The 16593-nt window shown below is 52.1% G+C and overlaps 3 protein-coding genes and 2 pseudogenes across 3 annotated transcripts; 2 read left to right on the top strand and 3 right to left on the bottom strand.

Moving 5' to 3' along the window:
• Positions 1 to 15: 15 nt before the first annotated feature.
• LOC134561600 (feather beta keratin-like) lies at positions 16 to 2518 on the top strand. The gene is made up of 3 exons (XM_063418737.1): positions 16 to 20; positions 1833 to 1985; positions 2164 to 2518. Exons 1-3 carry the CDS (start codon positions 16 to 18, stop codon positions 2516 to 2518), a joined length of 513 nt encoding a protein of 170 aa, XP_063274807.1.
• Positions 2519 to 5670: 3152 nt separating this feature from the next.
• LOC134561762 (feather beta keratin-like) lies at positions 5671 to 6330 on the bottom strand (annotated as a pseudogene).
• Positions 6331 to 9026: 2696 nt separating this feature from the next.
• Positions 9027 to 9398, bottom strand: LOC134561754 (feather beta keratin-like). The gene has a single exon (XM_063419000.1). The coding sequence runs from the start codon at positions 9384 to 9386 to the stop codon at positions 9051 to 9053; it is 336 nt and encodes a 111-aa protein (XP_063275070.1). The 5' UTR covers positions 9387 to 9398; the 3' UTR covers positions 9027 to 9050.
• A 2090-nt stretch (positions 9399 to 11488) lies between these two features.
• On the top strand, positions 11489 to 11836 carry LOC134561747 (feather beta keratin-like). The gene has a single exon (XM_063418987.1). It carries the CDS (start codon positions 11501 to 11503, stop codon positions 11834 to 11836), a length of 336 nt encoding a protein of 111 aa, XP_063275057.1. The 5' UTR covers positions 11489 to 11500.
• A 3199-nt stretch (positions 11837 to 15035) lies between these two features.
• LOC134561739 (feather beta keratin-like) lies at positions 15036 to 15955 on the bottom strand (annotated as a pseudogene).
• Positions 15956 to 16593: the final 638 nt, after the last annotated feature.

Here is a 16593-nt window from a genome sequence, read left to right as displayed (position 1 = left end):
TCAGCCTGGTGAGTCATGACGTGGGGAGAGTTTTCCTTCTTGCAACTCTGCAATTCCATGTCCTTTTCTTGAGGCTGTGTTCATCTGACCTTGGTAGAACCTCCTGGTTGGGAGAATTAGTGACCAATATCTTGTTGATGGTGGCATGTGTCAGGACACATAGAAGATTCAATTACAGACTTGCAGAACAGGAAAGTCGACACTGAGATCACACCACGGCATATTAAACACATGTCCCATTTGCTTTTTTGTCTCATGTCTGAACAAAATTTCATGTCCCTAGTTTCATCTCCTTTTAAGCATTCTCTGGTCCTGACAGTGTCATGGTCTCCTTCAGTTGCTCTTGGTCAACCATGTCCTTGTTCCACTGTGGAGCCCCACCAGTGGTGGGAGAAAGGATGGACACTGCCCTGAACCCCCTTATATTTTTTTCCTAATCCTGTTCTGGTTACAGCTGGTTTTTTGCAGCAAAGAGTACACGGCCAAAGGGTGGATTAATCAACTTTTGAGGAATTGTTCTCATCACATGTCTTGTTCTGTTTATCCTTCACTATTTTCCCTTTCCATGTGTCAGGTAGAACCCCACATTGTAAACCTTGCTGGGCCCAGATGAGATGAGTTATGGATGATCCAACACAAGATTCTAGGGCAGGATGGGATCCTCCTTAAACAACAGGATCGCTTTCCCATCCACAAAGGGAAAGGTCTCGTTTATAAAAACACCTTTAGAGACCTCAGCATGGTGGGGATGGAAACAATGTGATGAAAGGAGCAGACCCTCACAAGCAGTGCTCCTGCAAAGCCCAGACCGGCCTGACAGAGCCGTGATGGTTTGGGGCCCATTTTCACAATCACAGAAATCCCACAAATCACGGAACCTGAGTGCCCTGGGGTGACCCCACTGATGACACCCAACCTCCCCAAAGCTTTGGTGACGTCTTCAGCTTGCCCTGACAAGGCCATCAACACCCTCCTTTAACCTCTAATGCTCGCATTTAAATATTGCCTTCAAAGTCAGATGGAAAAGACCTCAAGAAAATGGCTTGAAATTGCAGAATTTTACAAAGGAATGCTAGCACCGTGACATAGGAGGGAGGATGAGGAGGATGAGCTGATCATCCATTAGTAACAATTAGCTTTTGCTAACAGGAACAAAATGCTAAGACCTAGAAGTTTTAAATTATGAAATCTTGTGGCTTGAATGTGGAATAAGAGAATTGACGTCACAGACCAGCCTGGGCAAACACGGGCTTGTTGTTTGTTTATAAAATTCATGAATGAGGTCAAGAAATATGCTTTAAATGACATTGTATGCTGTCAGGTAGATTGCAGAAATCCAAATGGGCCTGGAAAATGGAACAGGTTCAGCCTGAACAGCCTCTACTTTGCAGGATCCTCTCCCTTGATCCCATTCAAGACAAAAGGCAATGAGCTCTCCTTCATTCATCAGGAAGCCCTCAAAGGCACAAGAACCTTGCCAGGTTATGGCAGAGTGACCTCCCCAGGGCATCAGCAGCTCCCTCAGCATTCCTGGGTGCAAAAAAATGACTGATGGACATCCAGCGGCACAGAACAGTCCCAGTCTTCACAAGGCACCCACAAACCACAGCACACGAGTGCCACTAAATGACATCACTGATGACACTGCAAATCTGCTGGGCTCTGGTTGTTTATTAACTCCTCCCTGACACACATTCAACAATCACACCCTCCCAAATACCAACTCTCACTCTAAAGCTGCCACCAAGGTCAGAAGGACACAGGCTCCAGAGCAGGACATGGAATTGCAGAATTGTACAGAAAACCACACTCCTCACCTGATGATTCACCAGGCTGGGCCAGCCAAAAGCTGCTGCCTCCAAAATACCCCAAGGTCAGGGAACAAAGTTGTCCCACCCTTCTACAACCAGCATAAAAGCTGGTCCAGAGCCTCTCTCCCTCACACACTTCTCCTCACTTCTCCTCCTGCTCCTGCTGACAACCAGGTGAGCTTCAAACCCCTGACCCTCCTGCTCCTGTACCTGTGACCCTTCTCTTCCAGCATGCTCAGCCCCAGCCTCAGCAGCCCTCACACCTCCCCACAGCCCCACAACAGTCTCCACACTCCCGCACACCTCAAACCCCCACTCCTCCACAGCCCTGCCTCACCCCCCTCTCTTCCAGGACCCTCCACACCACACCCATGGCCTGCAACAACCTCTGCCGACCCTGTGGACCCACCCCGCTGGCCAACAGCTGCAACGAGCCCTGTGCCCTGCAATGCCAGGATTCCCGCGTCATCATCGACCCTGCCCCTGTGCTGGTGACCCTGCCAGGACCCATCATGACCTCCTTCCCCCAGAACACCGCCGTCGGATCCACCTCCTCGGCTGCTGTTGGCAGTGAACTCAATGCCCAGGGACAGCCCATCTCGGGTGGATTTGGTGCCTTTGGCTACGGCCTTGGCTATGGCCGTGGCTTTGGCTATGGCCTGGGAGGCCTGGGCTGCTACGGCAGAAGGGGCGGCTACATCTGCTAAGGGATCTCAGCACCACCCCGACACCACCAGCTCATGGCTTTGGCAGCAGCTCCTGAAAGCAAAGCAGTTCAGCTGATGGTCACCCTACTCGCACCTCACAATCGATTATTTCCACTTCTTTCCCCTGACTTTTCATTCTTTAACATCAATAAAGTTTTCTTGCATCAACCCTGAGATGCCTCCTTATCTTATTTTCTTCCAATGATCTCCCATCCTCACCTACCACATTCTAGATCTGAACAGGCCACTGGGAGTATGTGGAACAGGGCAGCAACACTTCTCCTTTCATAGACATCAAATCAAAACAACAAATAACAAATTCTGGCATTGGAAGCACAGGAAGGGACATCTTGCAGAACATGTTACACACCCTGGAAATGCGACACCAAAATCTTTGACACAACAGTTACCTCCTAGGCACAAAAATGGAAAAGTCACTCCAGGCCAGTGCACACTTGACAAACTCTCTTCCTGACCAGGACTCTTGAAGCCTTCCACCAAAGAGATAAACAACATCAACCGCTTGGGCAGGAACTCTGCAGTGCAAGTGCTTCAATGGTTCTGCTCAAGCAAGACCAACAGCAGCAGAACTTACAGCACCATGGACAGTTCAGATTTCACCCTCCCAGGAGCAAGACTCCACCCCCTCTTCCACTCTGTGGCCACGTTCTCAATGAAAGGTTCTTGTCTTCTTTGCCCATGGAGTTCCCATTTGTGCCCTTCCTCTCTTGCCCTGGACGTGTGCGCTGCTGAGAGCGGCCGGGCTCCCCTGTCCTCATCCCCGACCATCAGGGATCTGCACACACTGACGACACACCCCTGTCCAATCTCAACCCCTGGGAGTCCCAGCTCTCTCAGCCTCTCCTCTAGGAAAGTTTCCCCAAAAACTTTAGATCATTTCTGGCCCTGAAATGGTCTAGATCCATTCAATGGACTTTGTTTTCACACTCAGGAGCCCAGGACGGTTTATAACGCCTCACATGGGATGTCACCCAGGAGACAGCAGAAGTCACCTCCCCCTGTCTCATCACAACACTTTTCCCACTTTGTCCCTGGACATTTGAGCTTCCTTACCCACACAGGGACAGCTCCTGGTCCATTTCTTCTCAACCACACCACCAAAAAAGACTTTGATTTTTCTTAGAAAATCATTGTTCCAAGTGACTCCAAAACATTACTTCCTACCTGGGATGACTCCTACCAACAAACAGCCCTTTGCAGCTGCCCTTGCTGAGCTCCAGCAGATGTCCAGGGCCACTCAGGTTTTCGGTGTTGGCCAAAAGGATCCAACTCCTGGCCGACAGCCCTGGGGACTTGCTGCCATCTGGACTTTGGGTCACTGACCACAAGCCTCTGGACCCAGCCCTTCAGACCCTTCTCAGGCCACCACGTTGGGCAGTGACACAATCTGGACGTGCTTGGGTTATTGTCAAGGACTATGCAATGCTCTCCTCCAACAACCCAGGGCAATCTTCTTTCTGACAACCAGACATTGCCCAGAGAAGTGCATGTCGTCGTCTGCTTAGGGATGGCAGTAGAACGACATGGACTCTTTATTCTTAGATGGCAAAGAGCTCATCTTTATTATTTCTCCATTCTTTTACAGACATTGTTGAGAAAGAGAGGTGATTGGACGTTCAGAACAACACCCCTTAACCATTTTTTCCAAGTAAAAAACAACTTATAAAAACACCATCTGCTAACAGTCTTTCACCTTCCCAAGATTGATTTTGATTCCTCTTTTTTGATTCCTCTTGATAAACTTGATTCCACAGTTTCCCAAGCCATTGTGAGAAAGCAATGTGACAATTTCACACAGACTTAGCTGTTGCTTGATTTCTCTCTCTGATCAAGGTTTCAGCACCCATAAGTGACCTCAGTCCTTAGCCCTAGAAATGACCCAAAAGCTCCTGGATATAAAAAATGTAAAAGCAAGAGGGGCACCAGGACACACACAAAGAACAATCACAGGGAAAAAGTGGTTCAGTGTCAGCCATTGCCAGCTGGGAGAAAAGCATGGAGGGAGGGAATGGGATTGAAGGTACAACAGCTGCAAAATGCAGACCAGCCTCACAGGGCTGCCAGATTGTGGTGGCAGCTCTTCCCCACAGACCCCCAAACCACAGCATAGAAATACCACAGGGTGACCTCAGTGGTGACCACTCCAAAGCTTTGGTCATGCCTTCACCCGCCCTGACACGAACCATAAATACCAGAATATGTTCTCTAAAACTCGCATTTAAAAGCTGTTGTGAAGGTTGGATGGACACGACCCCAAGAGCAGAACATGACGCTGTGGATGTGGGGGAAGGCAGGGAATCCCCAGCTCACGACTTGTCAGGTTGGGCCATCCATGAGAAGGAAGACAAGGACCTGCTCGAGCAGACCTGGAGATGAGCCTGGGAGATGCTGAGGGGCTGGAGGCAAAAGTGAACGCAGAGACCATGAGGGGCTTGTGTCAGAAGCAGGAAAAGACCTGCACTAATGTATCCAGGCCTGATTTAAAGCAAGTGAAGGGTTTCTGTGGAGGAATGGAAGACCAAAGTGTGCCAGAGGAAATGGAACTGTAGCCGTATTTCCTAAGAAAGGCCTTGGTGCACTTTTCCACCCACACCAATTACCTGTACAAATTTGCCTTAGCCCTGAGTGAGACTGGAAGAGTCCTGGGAGAAGAAAGAACAGAGTCATGTGAGGTTGTGATGCAAGAAAACTTTATTGAGGTAGAAGAGTGAAAACAAGGGGGAAGCCGGTGGAAGGAACTTGGTCTGGATTGTGAGCAGGGTGACCATCAGCAGAGCTGCTTTCCTTAAGGGTTGGGCCAGAGCATCAAGACTTTCCTGCCACACAGTGGGAGCAGCCCAGCAGAGGTGCTCAGTGGTCTCTGGCTTGGGAGAAGGGGTTTGTCCAGAGGGGACTGGACAGAGCCAAAGGGGAGATGCAGAGCAGGGAGCAGGAGAAAGGGAGGAGGGAGATGGTCCATGTTTGCAGGCAGCCCAGGCTGGCCCCTTGGCTGCTGCCTTGCTTGGAGCCCTGAGAGCAGGAGCTGGAAGTGCTGAGCCCCTTGGAGAGCCTTGGCCCAGAGAGGCGTCCTCAAGGCCTGGGATGTGTTGCAGGGAGTGGGTGGTTGGTGTCAGGAGTGGTACTGAGGGCCCTCAGCAGATGTAGCCGCCCCTTCTGCCGTAGCAGCCCAGGCCTCCCAGGCCGTAGCCAAACCCACGGCCGTAGCCAAAGGCACCAAATCCACCCGAGACGGGCTGTCCCTGCACACTGAGCTCAGTGCCCACAGCAGCCGAGGAGGTGGATCCAACGGCGGTGTTCTGGGGGAAGGAGGTCATGATGGGTCCTGGCAGGGTCACCAGCACAGGGGCAGGGTCAATGATGACGCGGGAATCCTGGCATTGCAGGGCACAGGGCTCGTTGCAGCTGTTGGCCAGCGGGGTGGGTCCACAGGGTCGGCAGAGGGTGTTGCAGGCCATGGGTGTGGTGTGGAGGGTCCTGGAAGAGAGGGGGATGAGACAAAGCAGGGGCATGGAGGGTGCAAGGGGCAGTTGTGCCGGAGGGAGAGGGATTGTGGAGGGTGTTGTGGGGCTGTGGGGAGGTGTGAGGGCTGCTGAGGCTGGAGCTGAGCATTCTGGCAGGGAGGGGCTGGGGGTGCAGGAGCAGGAGGGTCAGGGGTTTCAGGCTTACCTGGTTGTTGGTAGGAGCAGGAGGAGAAGGATTCAGGAGAAGTGTGTGAGGGAGAGAGGCTCTGGGCTGGCTTTTATGCTGGTCCTGGAGGGGCGGGACAGCCTTGTCCCATTGCCTTGGGGCATTTTGGAGGCAGCAGCTCTTGCATGGCCCAGCCTAGCATGAGGTCATGAGATGAGCAGTGTTTTCCTTTGTGATGTTTTGCAATTCCATGTCCTGCTCTGGAGGCAGTGTCCATCTGATCTTGGAGGCAATTTTCATGTGTTGGTTTTTGGGAGGATTTCATTGTCAGATGTGTGTCAGGGAGGAATGAATAAACAACCAGAGCCCTGCAGATTTGCAACGTCATCAGTGATGTCATTTTGTGGCTCTCGTGTGCTGTTGTTTGTGGCTGCCCTTTGAAGACTGGGACTCTGTTCTGTGCCTCTGGATGTGCATCAGTCACTGTGTTGCACCCAGGAGTGCTGAGGGAGCTGCTGATGCCCTGGGGAGGTCACTCTGCAACAACTTGGAAAGATCCTGATGCCTGGGAACTCTTGATGATGGATTAACGAGAGCTCATGGCCTTGTGTCTTGAATGGGCTCGCAAGATCTGGTAAACCAGAGGTTGTTTAGGCTGAACCTGTTCAATTGTTATGGTCTACTTGGATTTCTCAGATTTTAATTTGAACATACTCTTACATGCAAAGGGCATTCCTTGACCTCATTCAGAAATCCAATAACAAACAACAAACAGAGTTTTTGTTCCCTTTTGTCCTCGGGCTGGTCTGTGGTGTCAATTCCCTTATTCCGCATTCAGGCCACCAGGTTTCATAATGATTTATATCCTGCAAATCGTAATTTTGTGTTCCTGTGAGCAAAACCCATTAAATGCTACCTGATGGTCAGCATGCTTGCCTTTCCCTCTCTGTCATGTCAATTTGTCTTTATGGAATTCCACAATTCCATGTCCTTCTCTTGAGGCCCTGTCCTTCTGACCTTGAGGGCAGCTTCTAAGTGTGAGTGATTGGTATTTAAGGGTTAGTGGCATTTGGGAGGGTTTGCTCTGAAGGTGAGTGTCAGGGAGGGCTGAATAAACAACCAAAACTTCAGGAAGGTGTGGTTGTCATCTGCAGGGTCGCCCTGTGGCACTGGTGTGCTGTGGGTTTTGAGTGTGTTGTGAAGAGGAGCCCCATTCCCTCCCAGCCCTCTCAGGCTGCTCTGGGATGCACAGGTGTGTAGAGCTCTTGCCCCTTCCCTCACATTCCCACCTTGATCCCACCTAGCTAAGCCTCACACTACACCTGACCTTTCCTGTTGACTGAGGGCATCTTGGTGCCCCTCTTGCCTTTGAGGTTGTGATATCTGGGGCTTTTGAGGCCTTTACTGGGGCTGAGGCTGCTTGTGGTTGTGAGAAAGAAGATTTGGAGGTTGCCCAGGGTTGTTGGAGGCCAGCATTGCGTTATCCTCGACAACCAGGCCAGTCTGGGTTGTGTCACTGCCCAGCGTGGTGGCCTGAGAAGAGTCTGAAGGGCTGGGTCCAGAGGATTGTGGTCAGTGACCCAAAGTCCAGATTGTAGCCCAGGAGCTGGATCATTTTGGCCAACACCAAAACCCCGATTGGCCCTGGACATCTGCTGGAGCTCAAGTGCATCTGCCAAGGGCTGTTTCCTCATTTCAAGAAATGAGGAAATCATCCCGGGTGGGAAGAAATATGTGGATACCAGTTGGAACAATTGTTTTCTTTTCTAAAAAACCTTTGTGACTGTGGTTGAAGAAATGGAGCAGGTACACCTGTACCCTTATGGGAAAAGGGACCCCAAGGTTCCTGGGCAGGATCTGGGAAAGAGTTGGGATAGGGAAGTGGTTGGTGACTGTTTATGTTTGCTCAGCACTGGTGAAGTCCCATGTGAGGTGTTGTGGGCAGCTCTGGGTTTCCCAGTGGGAATAGCTCAGGGCTGCCCAGATACAAACAGGCCTGAAAATGATTCCTAGAGGAGAATCTGAGAGAGCTGGGACTCCCAGGGATTGAGATTTGGCAGGGGTGTGTCATCAGTGTGTGCAGATCCCTGATGGTGGGGATGAAAACGGGAGCACAGACGTTCTCAGCAGCGCACACGTGCAGGGCAAGAGAGCAAGGGCACAAGTGAAAAGAGATGGAACCCCATGGGCAAAGAAGACAAGAACCTTTCATTGAGAACGTGGCCACAGAGTGGAAGAGGTGGTGGAGTCTTGCTCCTGGGAGGGCCAAATCTGAACTGTCCATGGTGCTGTAAGTTCTGCTGCTCTTGGTCTTGCTTGAGCAGAACCATTGAAGCACTTGCACTGCAGAGTTCCTGCCCAAGCGGTTGATGTTGTTTATCTCTTTGGTGGAAGGCTTCAAGAGTCCTGGTCAGGAAGAGAGTTTGTCAAGTGTGCACTGGCCTGGAGTGATTTTTCCATTTTTGTGCCTAGGAGGTAACTGTAGTATCAAAGACTTTGGTGTAGCAGTTGAAGCATGTGTGGCATGTTTGTATGAAGCATCCCCTCTGTGCGTTCTGTGGCACATATAATTTTGAGTTGTTTTGAGTTTTATGTAAGAAAAAGGGTTGCTACCCTGTGCCAGATACTATCAATGGTCTGTTAAGCTCCATAATGTGCTGAGTGACAATTATAAACCATTGGAATTAAAAAGATAAGAAGGCATCCCAGGATTGATGCAAGAAAACTTTATTGATGTTAAAGAATGAAAAGTCAGGGGAAACAAGTGGAAATAATCTGTTGTGAGGTGCGAGTAGGATGACCATCAGCCAAGATTCTTTGCTTGCAGGAGCTGCTGCCAGGGCCCTGAGATGGTGGTTGCTGTCAGGAATGGTGCTGAGGGCCCTCAGCAGATGTAGCCGCCCCTTCTGCCGTAGCAGCCCAGGCCTCCCAGGCCGTAGCCAAACCCACGGCCATAGCCAAGGCCGTAGCCAAAGGCACCAAATCCACCCGAGATGGGCTGTCCCTGCACGCTGAGCTCAGTGCCCACGGCAGCCGAGGAGGTGGATCCGACGGCGGTGTTCTGGGGGAAGGAGGTCATGATGGGTCCTGGCAGGGTCACCAGCACAGGGGCAGGGTCGATGATGACGCGGGAATCCTGGCATTGCAGGGCACAGGGCTCGTTGCAGCTGTTGGCCAGCGGGGTGGGTCCGCAGGGTCGGCAGAGGGTGTTGCAGGCCATGGGTGTGGTGTGGAGGGTCCTGGAAGAGAGAGGGGGGTGAGGCAGGGCAGGGTTGGGGGTTGCAAGGGGTCAGGGTGTCAGGATGGTGGGGGAATGTGGAGGCTGCTGTGGGGCTGTGGGGAGGTGTGAGGGCTGCTGAGGCTGGGGCTGAGCGTGCTGGCAGAGAGGGCCAGGGGTGCAGGAGCAGGAGGGTCAGGGGTTTGAGGCTCACCTGGTTGTCGGCAGGAGGAGAAGGTGCGAGGAGAAGTGTGTGAGGGAGAGAGGCTCTGGGCCAGCTTTTATGCTGGTCCTGGAGGGGCGGGACAGCCTTGTCCCATGCCTTGGGGCATTTTGGGGCAAGCAACTCTTGCATGGCCCAGCCTAGCGTGAGGTCATGAGCTGGGCAGTGTTTTCCTTTGTGATGTTCTGCAATTCCATGTCCTGTTCTGGAGGCGGTGTGCATCTGATCTTGGCGGCAATTTTCATGGGTTGGTATTTGTTAGGATTTCATTGTCAGATGTGTTTTGGGGAGGAATGAATAAACAACCAGAGCCCGGGAGATTTGCAATGTCATCTATGATGTCATTTTGTGGCTCGTGTGCTGTGGTTTGTGGGCGCCTTTTGAAGATTGAGATTCTCTTCTGTGCTGCTGGATGTCCATCAGTTTTTGTGTTGCACCCAGGAATTTTGAGTGAAATTCTGATGTCCTGGGGAGGTCACTCTGCAATAACTTTTTAAAGTCTCAGTGCTTGGATGAAAGAGAGCTCATGGCCTTGTTCTTGAATGGGCTCGAGAGAGGATCTGGCAAATAAGAATCTGCTCAGGCTAAACTCATTCCAGCGTTCGGGTTTATTTGAATTTCTGAAATTTATAGAACAGCATACACTGTCATATAAAGAGTTTTTCTATACCTCATTCAGAAATCTAATAACAATGATTAGTCCAGTCGGTGTCTTGCTATGGCTGGTTTGTGATGTCAATTTCCGCTTTCTGCATTATGAAGCCATAGGGTTTCATAACTTTTATAAGATAAATGATAAGGGTCTGGAGCAAAAGTGTTTTGTTAGAAAAAGCCAGTCATTAACAGAGGAGGGTCACCAAGCTCTTCTTCTCACCACTGTCATCTTAGGGGTATATATTTTTGAAATTTTGCTATTCCAAGGTCACACTGTGGGGTCACAGTGCTGGGCTCTGCCTGACCCACGGAAAGGAAAAATGCAGAATGATAGGGAGTAAAAGACACTTGAAGAGAAAATTCCTCAATCATTGCTTAATCCACCCTTTGGCCGTGTACCCTTTGCTGCAGAAAACTCCAGCTGTTACGAGGACAGGATTAGGAAAAGTAACACAAGAGGGTTGAGGGCAGCATCCATCCTTTTGTTCACCACTGATGGGGCTCCACAGTGCATCAAGGATGTGGACATGGTTAATCAAGAGCAGTGGGTGAGACCATGAAAATGAAGGAACAGGAGCATCCTTAAAACGAGAAGCTGAGAGAGCTGGGAGTTCTTTGAGGCACGAGGCCAGGATGCACACAGGACAAATTGTCAGCATGCCATGGAATGACTTCAGTGATGACATCCGAGCTCTCCAAAGCTTTGGTTGAATCCTCTACATGTCCTGACATGTGAGATCACCAACAAGGTCATGGTCACTAATTCTCTCCATTAAGAGGTGCGGCCAAGGTCAAATGGAAACAGCCCCAAGTGAAGGACATGCAGTGGAAGAGACTCAGGAAAGAAAACATTCCCCACCTGAGGATTCACCAGGCTGAGGCAGAAAGAGATGCTGCCCACGAAATGCCCCAAGGCCATGGGACAAGGCTGTCCCACCCAGCCAAGACCAGCATAAAAACTGGCCCAGAGCCTCTCTCCCTCACACACTTCTCCTCATACCTTCTCCTCCTGCTCCTGCCGACAACCAGGTGAGTCTCAAACCCCTGACCCTCCTGCTCCTGAACCCCCAGCCCCTCTCTGCCAGCACGCTCAGCCACAGCCTCAGTGGCCCTCACCCCTCCCCACAGCCCCACAACAGTCTCCACACTCCCCCTCCCTCCTGCACCACTGCCCCTTGCACCCCCCATGCCCCTGCTTTGTCTCATCCCCCTCTCTTCCAGGACCCTCCACACCACACCCATGGCCTGCAACACCTTCTGCTCCCCCTGCGGACCCACCCCGCTGGCCAACAGCTGCAACGAGCCCTGTGCCCTGCAATGCCAGGATTCCCGCGTCATCATCGACCCTGCCCCTGTGCTGGTGACCCTGCCAGGACCCATCATGACCTCCTTCCCTCAGAACACCGCCGTCGGATCCACCTCCTCGGCTGCCGTGGGCACTGAGCTCAGCGTGCAGGGACAGCCCATCTCGGGTGGATTTGGTGCCTTTGGCTACGGCCTTGGCTATGGCCGTGGCTTTGGCTACGGCCTGGGAGGCCTGGGCTGCTACGGCAGAAGGGGCGGCTACATCTGCTGAGGGCCCTCAGCACCACTCCTGACACCAACCACCCACTCCCTGCAACACATCCCAGGCATTGAGGACGCCTCTCTGGGCCAAGGCTCTCCAAGGGGCTCAGCACTTCCAGCTCCTGCTCTCCCTGCTCTGCATCTCCCCTTTGGCTCTGTCCAGTCCCCTTTGCTGCAAACCCCTTCTCCCAAGCCAGAGACCATCGGGCACCTCTGCTGTGTTGTTCTCACTGTGGGGCAGGAAGTCCTTGATGCTCTGGCCAAACCACCGGCAAGCAAAGGACCTTGGCTGATGGTTGCTCTACTTCTACCTCAGACCCACTCCCTTCCAATGGCTCCTCATGACCTCTCACTGTTCATTACATCTCAATAAAATTCTCTTGCATTGCAACCTGACGTCTCCTTCAATTTCTTTCTCACAAAGTTCTGCCAATCTGTGTCTCCACAAGCCTTTTGTGGAGGGTGCAAATTGCACCAACACCTCTCTTGGAATCAGCACCTCTCCTGCAGTTCCCACCAGGACACTCTGGCACACTTTGTGTGCATCACAGAGAAGAACCTCAGTTGTTTAACCACAGGCCTGGACACACTAGTGCAGATTTATCCTTGATGCTGGCACAAGCCCCTCAGCGGTGGTGTGTTCATTTTGGCTGGACATCCCTTGCTCCAGGCCCTCATCATCTTCCAGGCCCATTTTCACATTCTCTCGAGCTGCTTCAGGTCTCCCTAATTTTCAGGTTCCAGAGCTGAACACACAACTCCAGTCCACCCCGACCAGAGGAGAGGATCAGAATCCCCCCTTCACCTTCTGCTCATGCTGTGGGCATGAGCCCAGGACACGGGGAGTTTCTGGTCAGCTCATCCACGTGGCGGGGCATGTCCAGTTCTTCATCCTCCAACACCCCAAGCCTTTCTCCTCTGGGCTGCTCTCAGTCCACTCATTGTCCAGTCTGCAGCCATGTCTGGCATTGCTGCAAACCAGACGCAGCACCTTGCACTTGGCCTTGTTCAGCCTCATCTCACTGACAATATCCCACATCCCCAACCTGTTCCTGCCCCTCTCAACGCCATCCCTTCCCTCCACACAACCACCCACACTACCTGTGACCTTGCAGTGCTCCCTGGCTTTGCTGATCATCCCACTAAATCCCAGAACCCACATTTCTGACAACAATGCAAAATGATAAGAATCCCTACCTGAGTCTCCAGTGGTCACCGCTCATCCCCTGTTCTCCACACAGGGACATGCAGCCACTGACCACAATATTTGAGTGAGGACATCCCGCCCATTCCTTATCCACCAAATGGTTCCAACCAACATCCACATCTCTGCAGCTAAAAGACAAGGAACTTGTCACAGGCACAGGAACAAAGGACTTGCAGAAGTCCAGGTGCAGGATACTGACACCTCTTCCCTCGTCCACCTATGTCAGAGTCCAGGGTATCTCTCTGATTGCCCTGGAGAGTCTGGGACCCTGGCGGAGGGGTCTGGGATCTGAGCAAGAGAATTGGAATCTGTACAGGGGGATTTGGAGTCTGTACAGTGGGGTTGGAAACCTTGGCACAGAGCCCAGGAGAAATTCCAAGTCTCAAGAGTGTGAAATGAGGAGTAGTTAGTTTATCACAGGATGAAAAAGTAGAATTTGGGGTATTTTAGAATGGAGGCTGAAGAGCCAAGATGGAGGAATCAGAGTATAGACCTGTTCCTCTTCCTTCTTGTTCTTGCCCTCCATGTTCTGCAGTGCTGGGTCACAAGGGATTGGTTTAGAGTAGATACGACCTGTCTAGCATAGGTGGTAGGCATTGGTAATAAATTGTAAATAATAGACACATAACATGTGGTATAAGAAGTCAAGACCCTTCCAGTCACGAGGAGTCACCAGGAGTTCTGTGCTGCAGCAGGAACCTTGGCAGAGCACAGAAAGAACTATGAGACAAAAAAGAATAAACAACCTTGGAATACCTGAGATGGCGACTCCTGACTCCTCTTCTGCTTCTGGCATGAGTTGTTTCAGAGGACAAAAGACACTTTAGCACCGAATCTCGGGGATAAGAACCTGAGACACCAATGTTGGAAAGAATACCAACTGATCCAAGCTGCTGCCAAGGTAAGATGGGCACGGCCTCGAGTGTGGGATATGGAATTGCAGAGCTGTGGGAAGCAAAATATTCCCAACCTCAGGACTCACCAGGCTGTGCCAGGCAAGAGCAGCCAGCCTGAAAAATGCCCCAATGGCAGGGGCAGTGGCTGTCCCAAACCTTCAGCCCACAGTCATCCCTGTGGCCATGCTCTGGTTATCCTCCATCAGAGGCTTCTCTTATTCCCAGGAACCCCGAGATGAACAGAGCTCTCCAAGATCATCAGAGCAGAGCAGAGGGGCAGAGTCTGCTGGATTGGAGCACTCCCAAACAGGCAGGATAAAGGCTGGGTGAGGAGGGGATTGAGAACAAGGAGGAGCACTTGGGGTGGTGGTGGATGAAGTTTTGGATGTGCCCTGCCATGTGAATGCACCAAACACAAACCCTGCTGTGTCCTGGGCTCATCCTCACAAGGTGGGCAGCGGGAGAGGGGGGAATTCTGCTCCTCTGCTCCCCTCTGGTGAGACTGGAGATGTGTGTTCAGCCCTGAGGCCCGAAAATAAGGAAGACATGGACCTGCTCTGCTAGAGCTGGAGACAGCCCTGGAAGACAACGACAGGCAGGAGCAACTGGTGTCCAGGAAAATTCAACACACCCCCCATGAGGGGATTTGTGCCTGACGCAAGGACAGACCTGCATTCCTGTGTCCAGGTTTCTGTTTGAATACCTGAAGAGTTTGTGTGATAATGCTCTGGAAGAGCAAAGTGTGGCAGTGAGTAGTGGAACTGCAGAAATCACACCTCAGAGTGGTCTTGGCACACATTGTCACTCACTCCAGGGGCCTGGACAACCCTGGCTTAGTGCTGAGTGAGACTGGAAGAAGCTTGGGAGAAGAAAGAAAAGAGACATCTGAGGTTGTGATGCAAGAAAACTTTATTGAAGTAGGAGAGTGAAAACTCAGGAGCAGGCAGTGGAAGGGAGCTGGTCTGAGGTGCAAGGATGGTGACCATCAGCTGAGAGCCCTTCCTTGGAGGAGGTTTGGCCAGAGCATCAAGGCCTTCCTGCTCTGCAGCTGGAGCAGCCCAGCAGAGGTACCCGATGGTCTCTGGCCTGGGAAAAGGAGTTTGTCCAGAGGGGACTGGACAGAGCCAAAGGGGAGATGCAGAGCAGGGAGCAGCAGAAGAGGAGGAGGCAGATGGGCCATGTTTGCAGGCAGCCCGGGCTGGCCCCTTGGCTGCTGCCTTGCTTGGAGCCCTGAGAGCAGGAGCTGGAAGTGCTGAGCCCCTTGGAGAGCCTTGGCCCAGAGAGGCATCCTCAATGCCTGGGATGTGTTTCAGGGAGTGGGTGGTTGGTGTGAGGAGTGGTGCTGAGGGCCCTCAGCAGATGTAGCCGCCCCTTCTGCCGTAGCAGCCCAGGCCTCCCAGGCCGTAGCCAAAGCCACGGCCATAGCCAAGGCCGTAGCCAAAGGCACCAAATCCACCCGAGACGGGCTGTCCCTGCACACTGAGCTCAGTGCCCACGGCAGCCGAGGAGGTGGATCCGACGGCGGTGTTCTGGGGGAAGGAGGTCATGATGGGTCCTGGCAGGGTCACCAGCACAGGGGAAGGCTGGATAACAACACGGGAATCCTGGCATTGCAGGGCACAGGGCTCGTTGCAGCTGTTGGCCAGCGGGGTGGGTCCGCAGGGTCGGCAGAGGGTGTTGCAGGCCATGGGTGTGGTGTGAAGGGTCCTGGAAGAGATAGGGGAGTGAGAAAGAGCAGGAGAGTGAGGGTGCGAGGAGTGGTCTTGCCAGGAGCCTAAGGGAGTGTGGCGGCTGTTGTGGGGCTGTGGGGAGGTGTGAGGGCTGCTGAGGCTGGGGTTGAGCGTGTTGGCAGAGAGGGGCCAGGGTTGCAAGAGCAGGAGGGCCAGGGGCTTGAGACTCACCTGGTTGTCAGCAGAAGCAGGAGGAGATGGATTCAGGAGAAGTGTGTGAGGGAGAGAGGCTCTGGGCCGGTTTTTATGCTGGTCCTGGAGGGACGGGACAGCCTTGTCCCATGGCCTGGAGGCATTTTTTAGGCAGCAGCTCTTGCATGGCCCAGCCTAGCATGAGATCATGCGGTGGGGAGTGTTTCCCTTCTTGCAATTCTGCAATTCCATGTCCTGCTCTTGATGCTCTGTCCAGCTGACCTTGATGGATTATTCATGAGTTGGTATTTAAAAGGGTGTAATTTATTCAGTGTGTTTTGGGGAGGAATGAATACACAGCCAGAGCCCTGGAGAATTGCAATGTCATCAGTGAGGTCAATTTGTGGCACTTGTGTGCTGTGGTTTGTGGGTTCCATGTGAAGACTGGGACTCTTCTCTGTGCCACTGGATGTCCATCAGTCCTTGTGTTGCACCCAGGAATGCTGAGGGAGCTGCTGATGTCCTGGGGAGGTCACTCTGCAAGAACTTGGTGAGATCCTGGTACTTGGGATTGTTTCCTGATGGATGAAGGAGAGCTCCTGGCTCTGTGTCTTGAATGGGATCAAGGAAAATAACCTGGGAAACACAAAGCTGTTCACCCTTGTTAGTGTGGTATGTTCCATTTGCATTTAGTAATCTTACTCAACAGCCTTACCTGTCATTTAAAATCTGTTTCTTGACCTCATTCAGAAATCTAAGAAATAAACAACAAATGGAGCTCATACCTTTGTTCCCAGCCTGG

The sequence above is a fragment of the Prinia subflava genome, chromosome 1, assembly GCF_021018805.1.
Source record: "Prinia subflava isolate CZ2003 ecotype Zambia chromosome 1, Cam_Psub_1.2, whole genome shotgun sequence".
NCBI lineage: Eukaryota > Metazoa > Chordata > Aves > Passeriformes > Cisticolidae > Prinia > Prinia subflava.
Note: the sequence above shows the minus strand (reverse complement) of the source record. Positions and strands in the feature narration are given on the sequence as shown.

Coding starts and splice junctions, on each gene's coding strand:
- LOC134561600 (XM_063418737.1), top strand. Junction 1,986..2,163: donor CTGCTCCTGCTGACAACCAG/GTGAGCTTCAAA, acceptor CCTCTCTTCCAG/GACCCTCCACACCACACCCA.
- LOC134561754 (XM_063419000.1), bottom strand. CDS start 9,386: ATGGCCTGCAACACCCTCTGCCGACCCTGCGGACCCACCCCGCTGGCC.
- LOC134561747 (XM_063418987.1), top strand. CDS start 11,501: ATGGCCTGCAACACCTTCTGCTCCCCCTGCGGACCCACCCCGCTGGCC.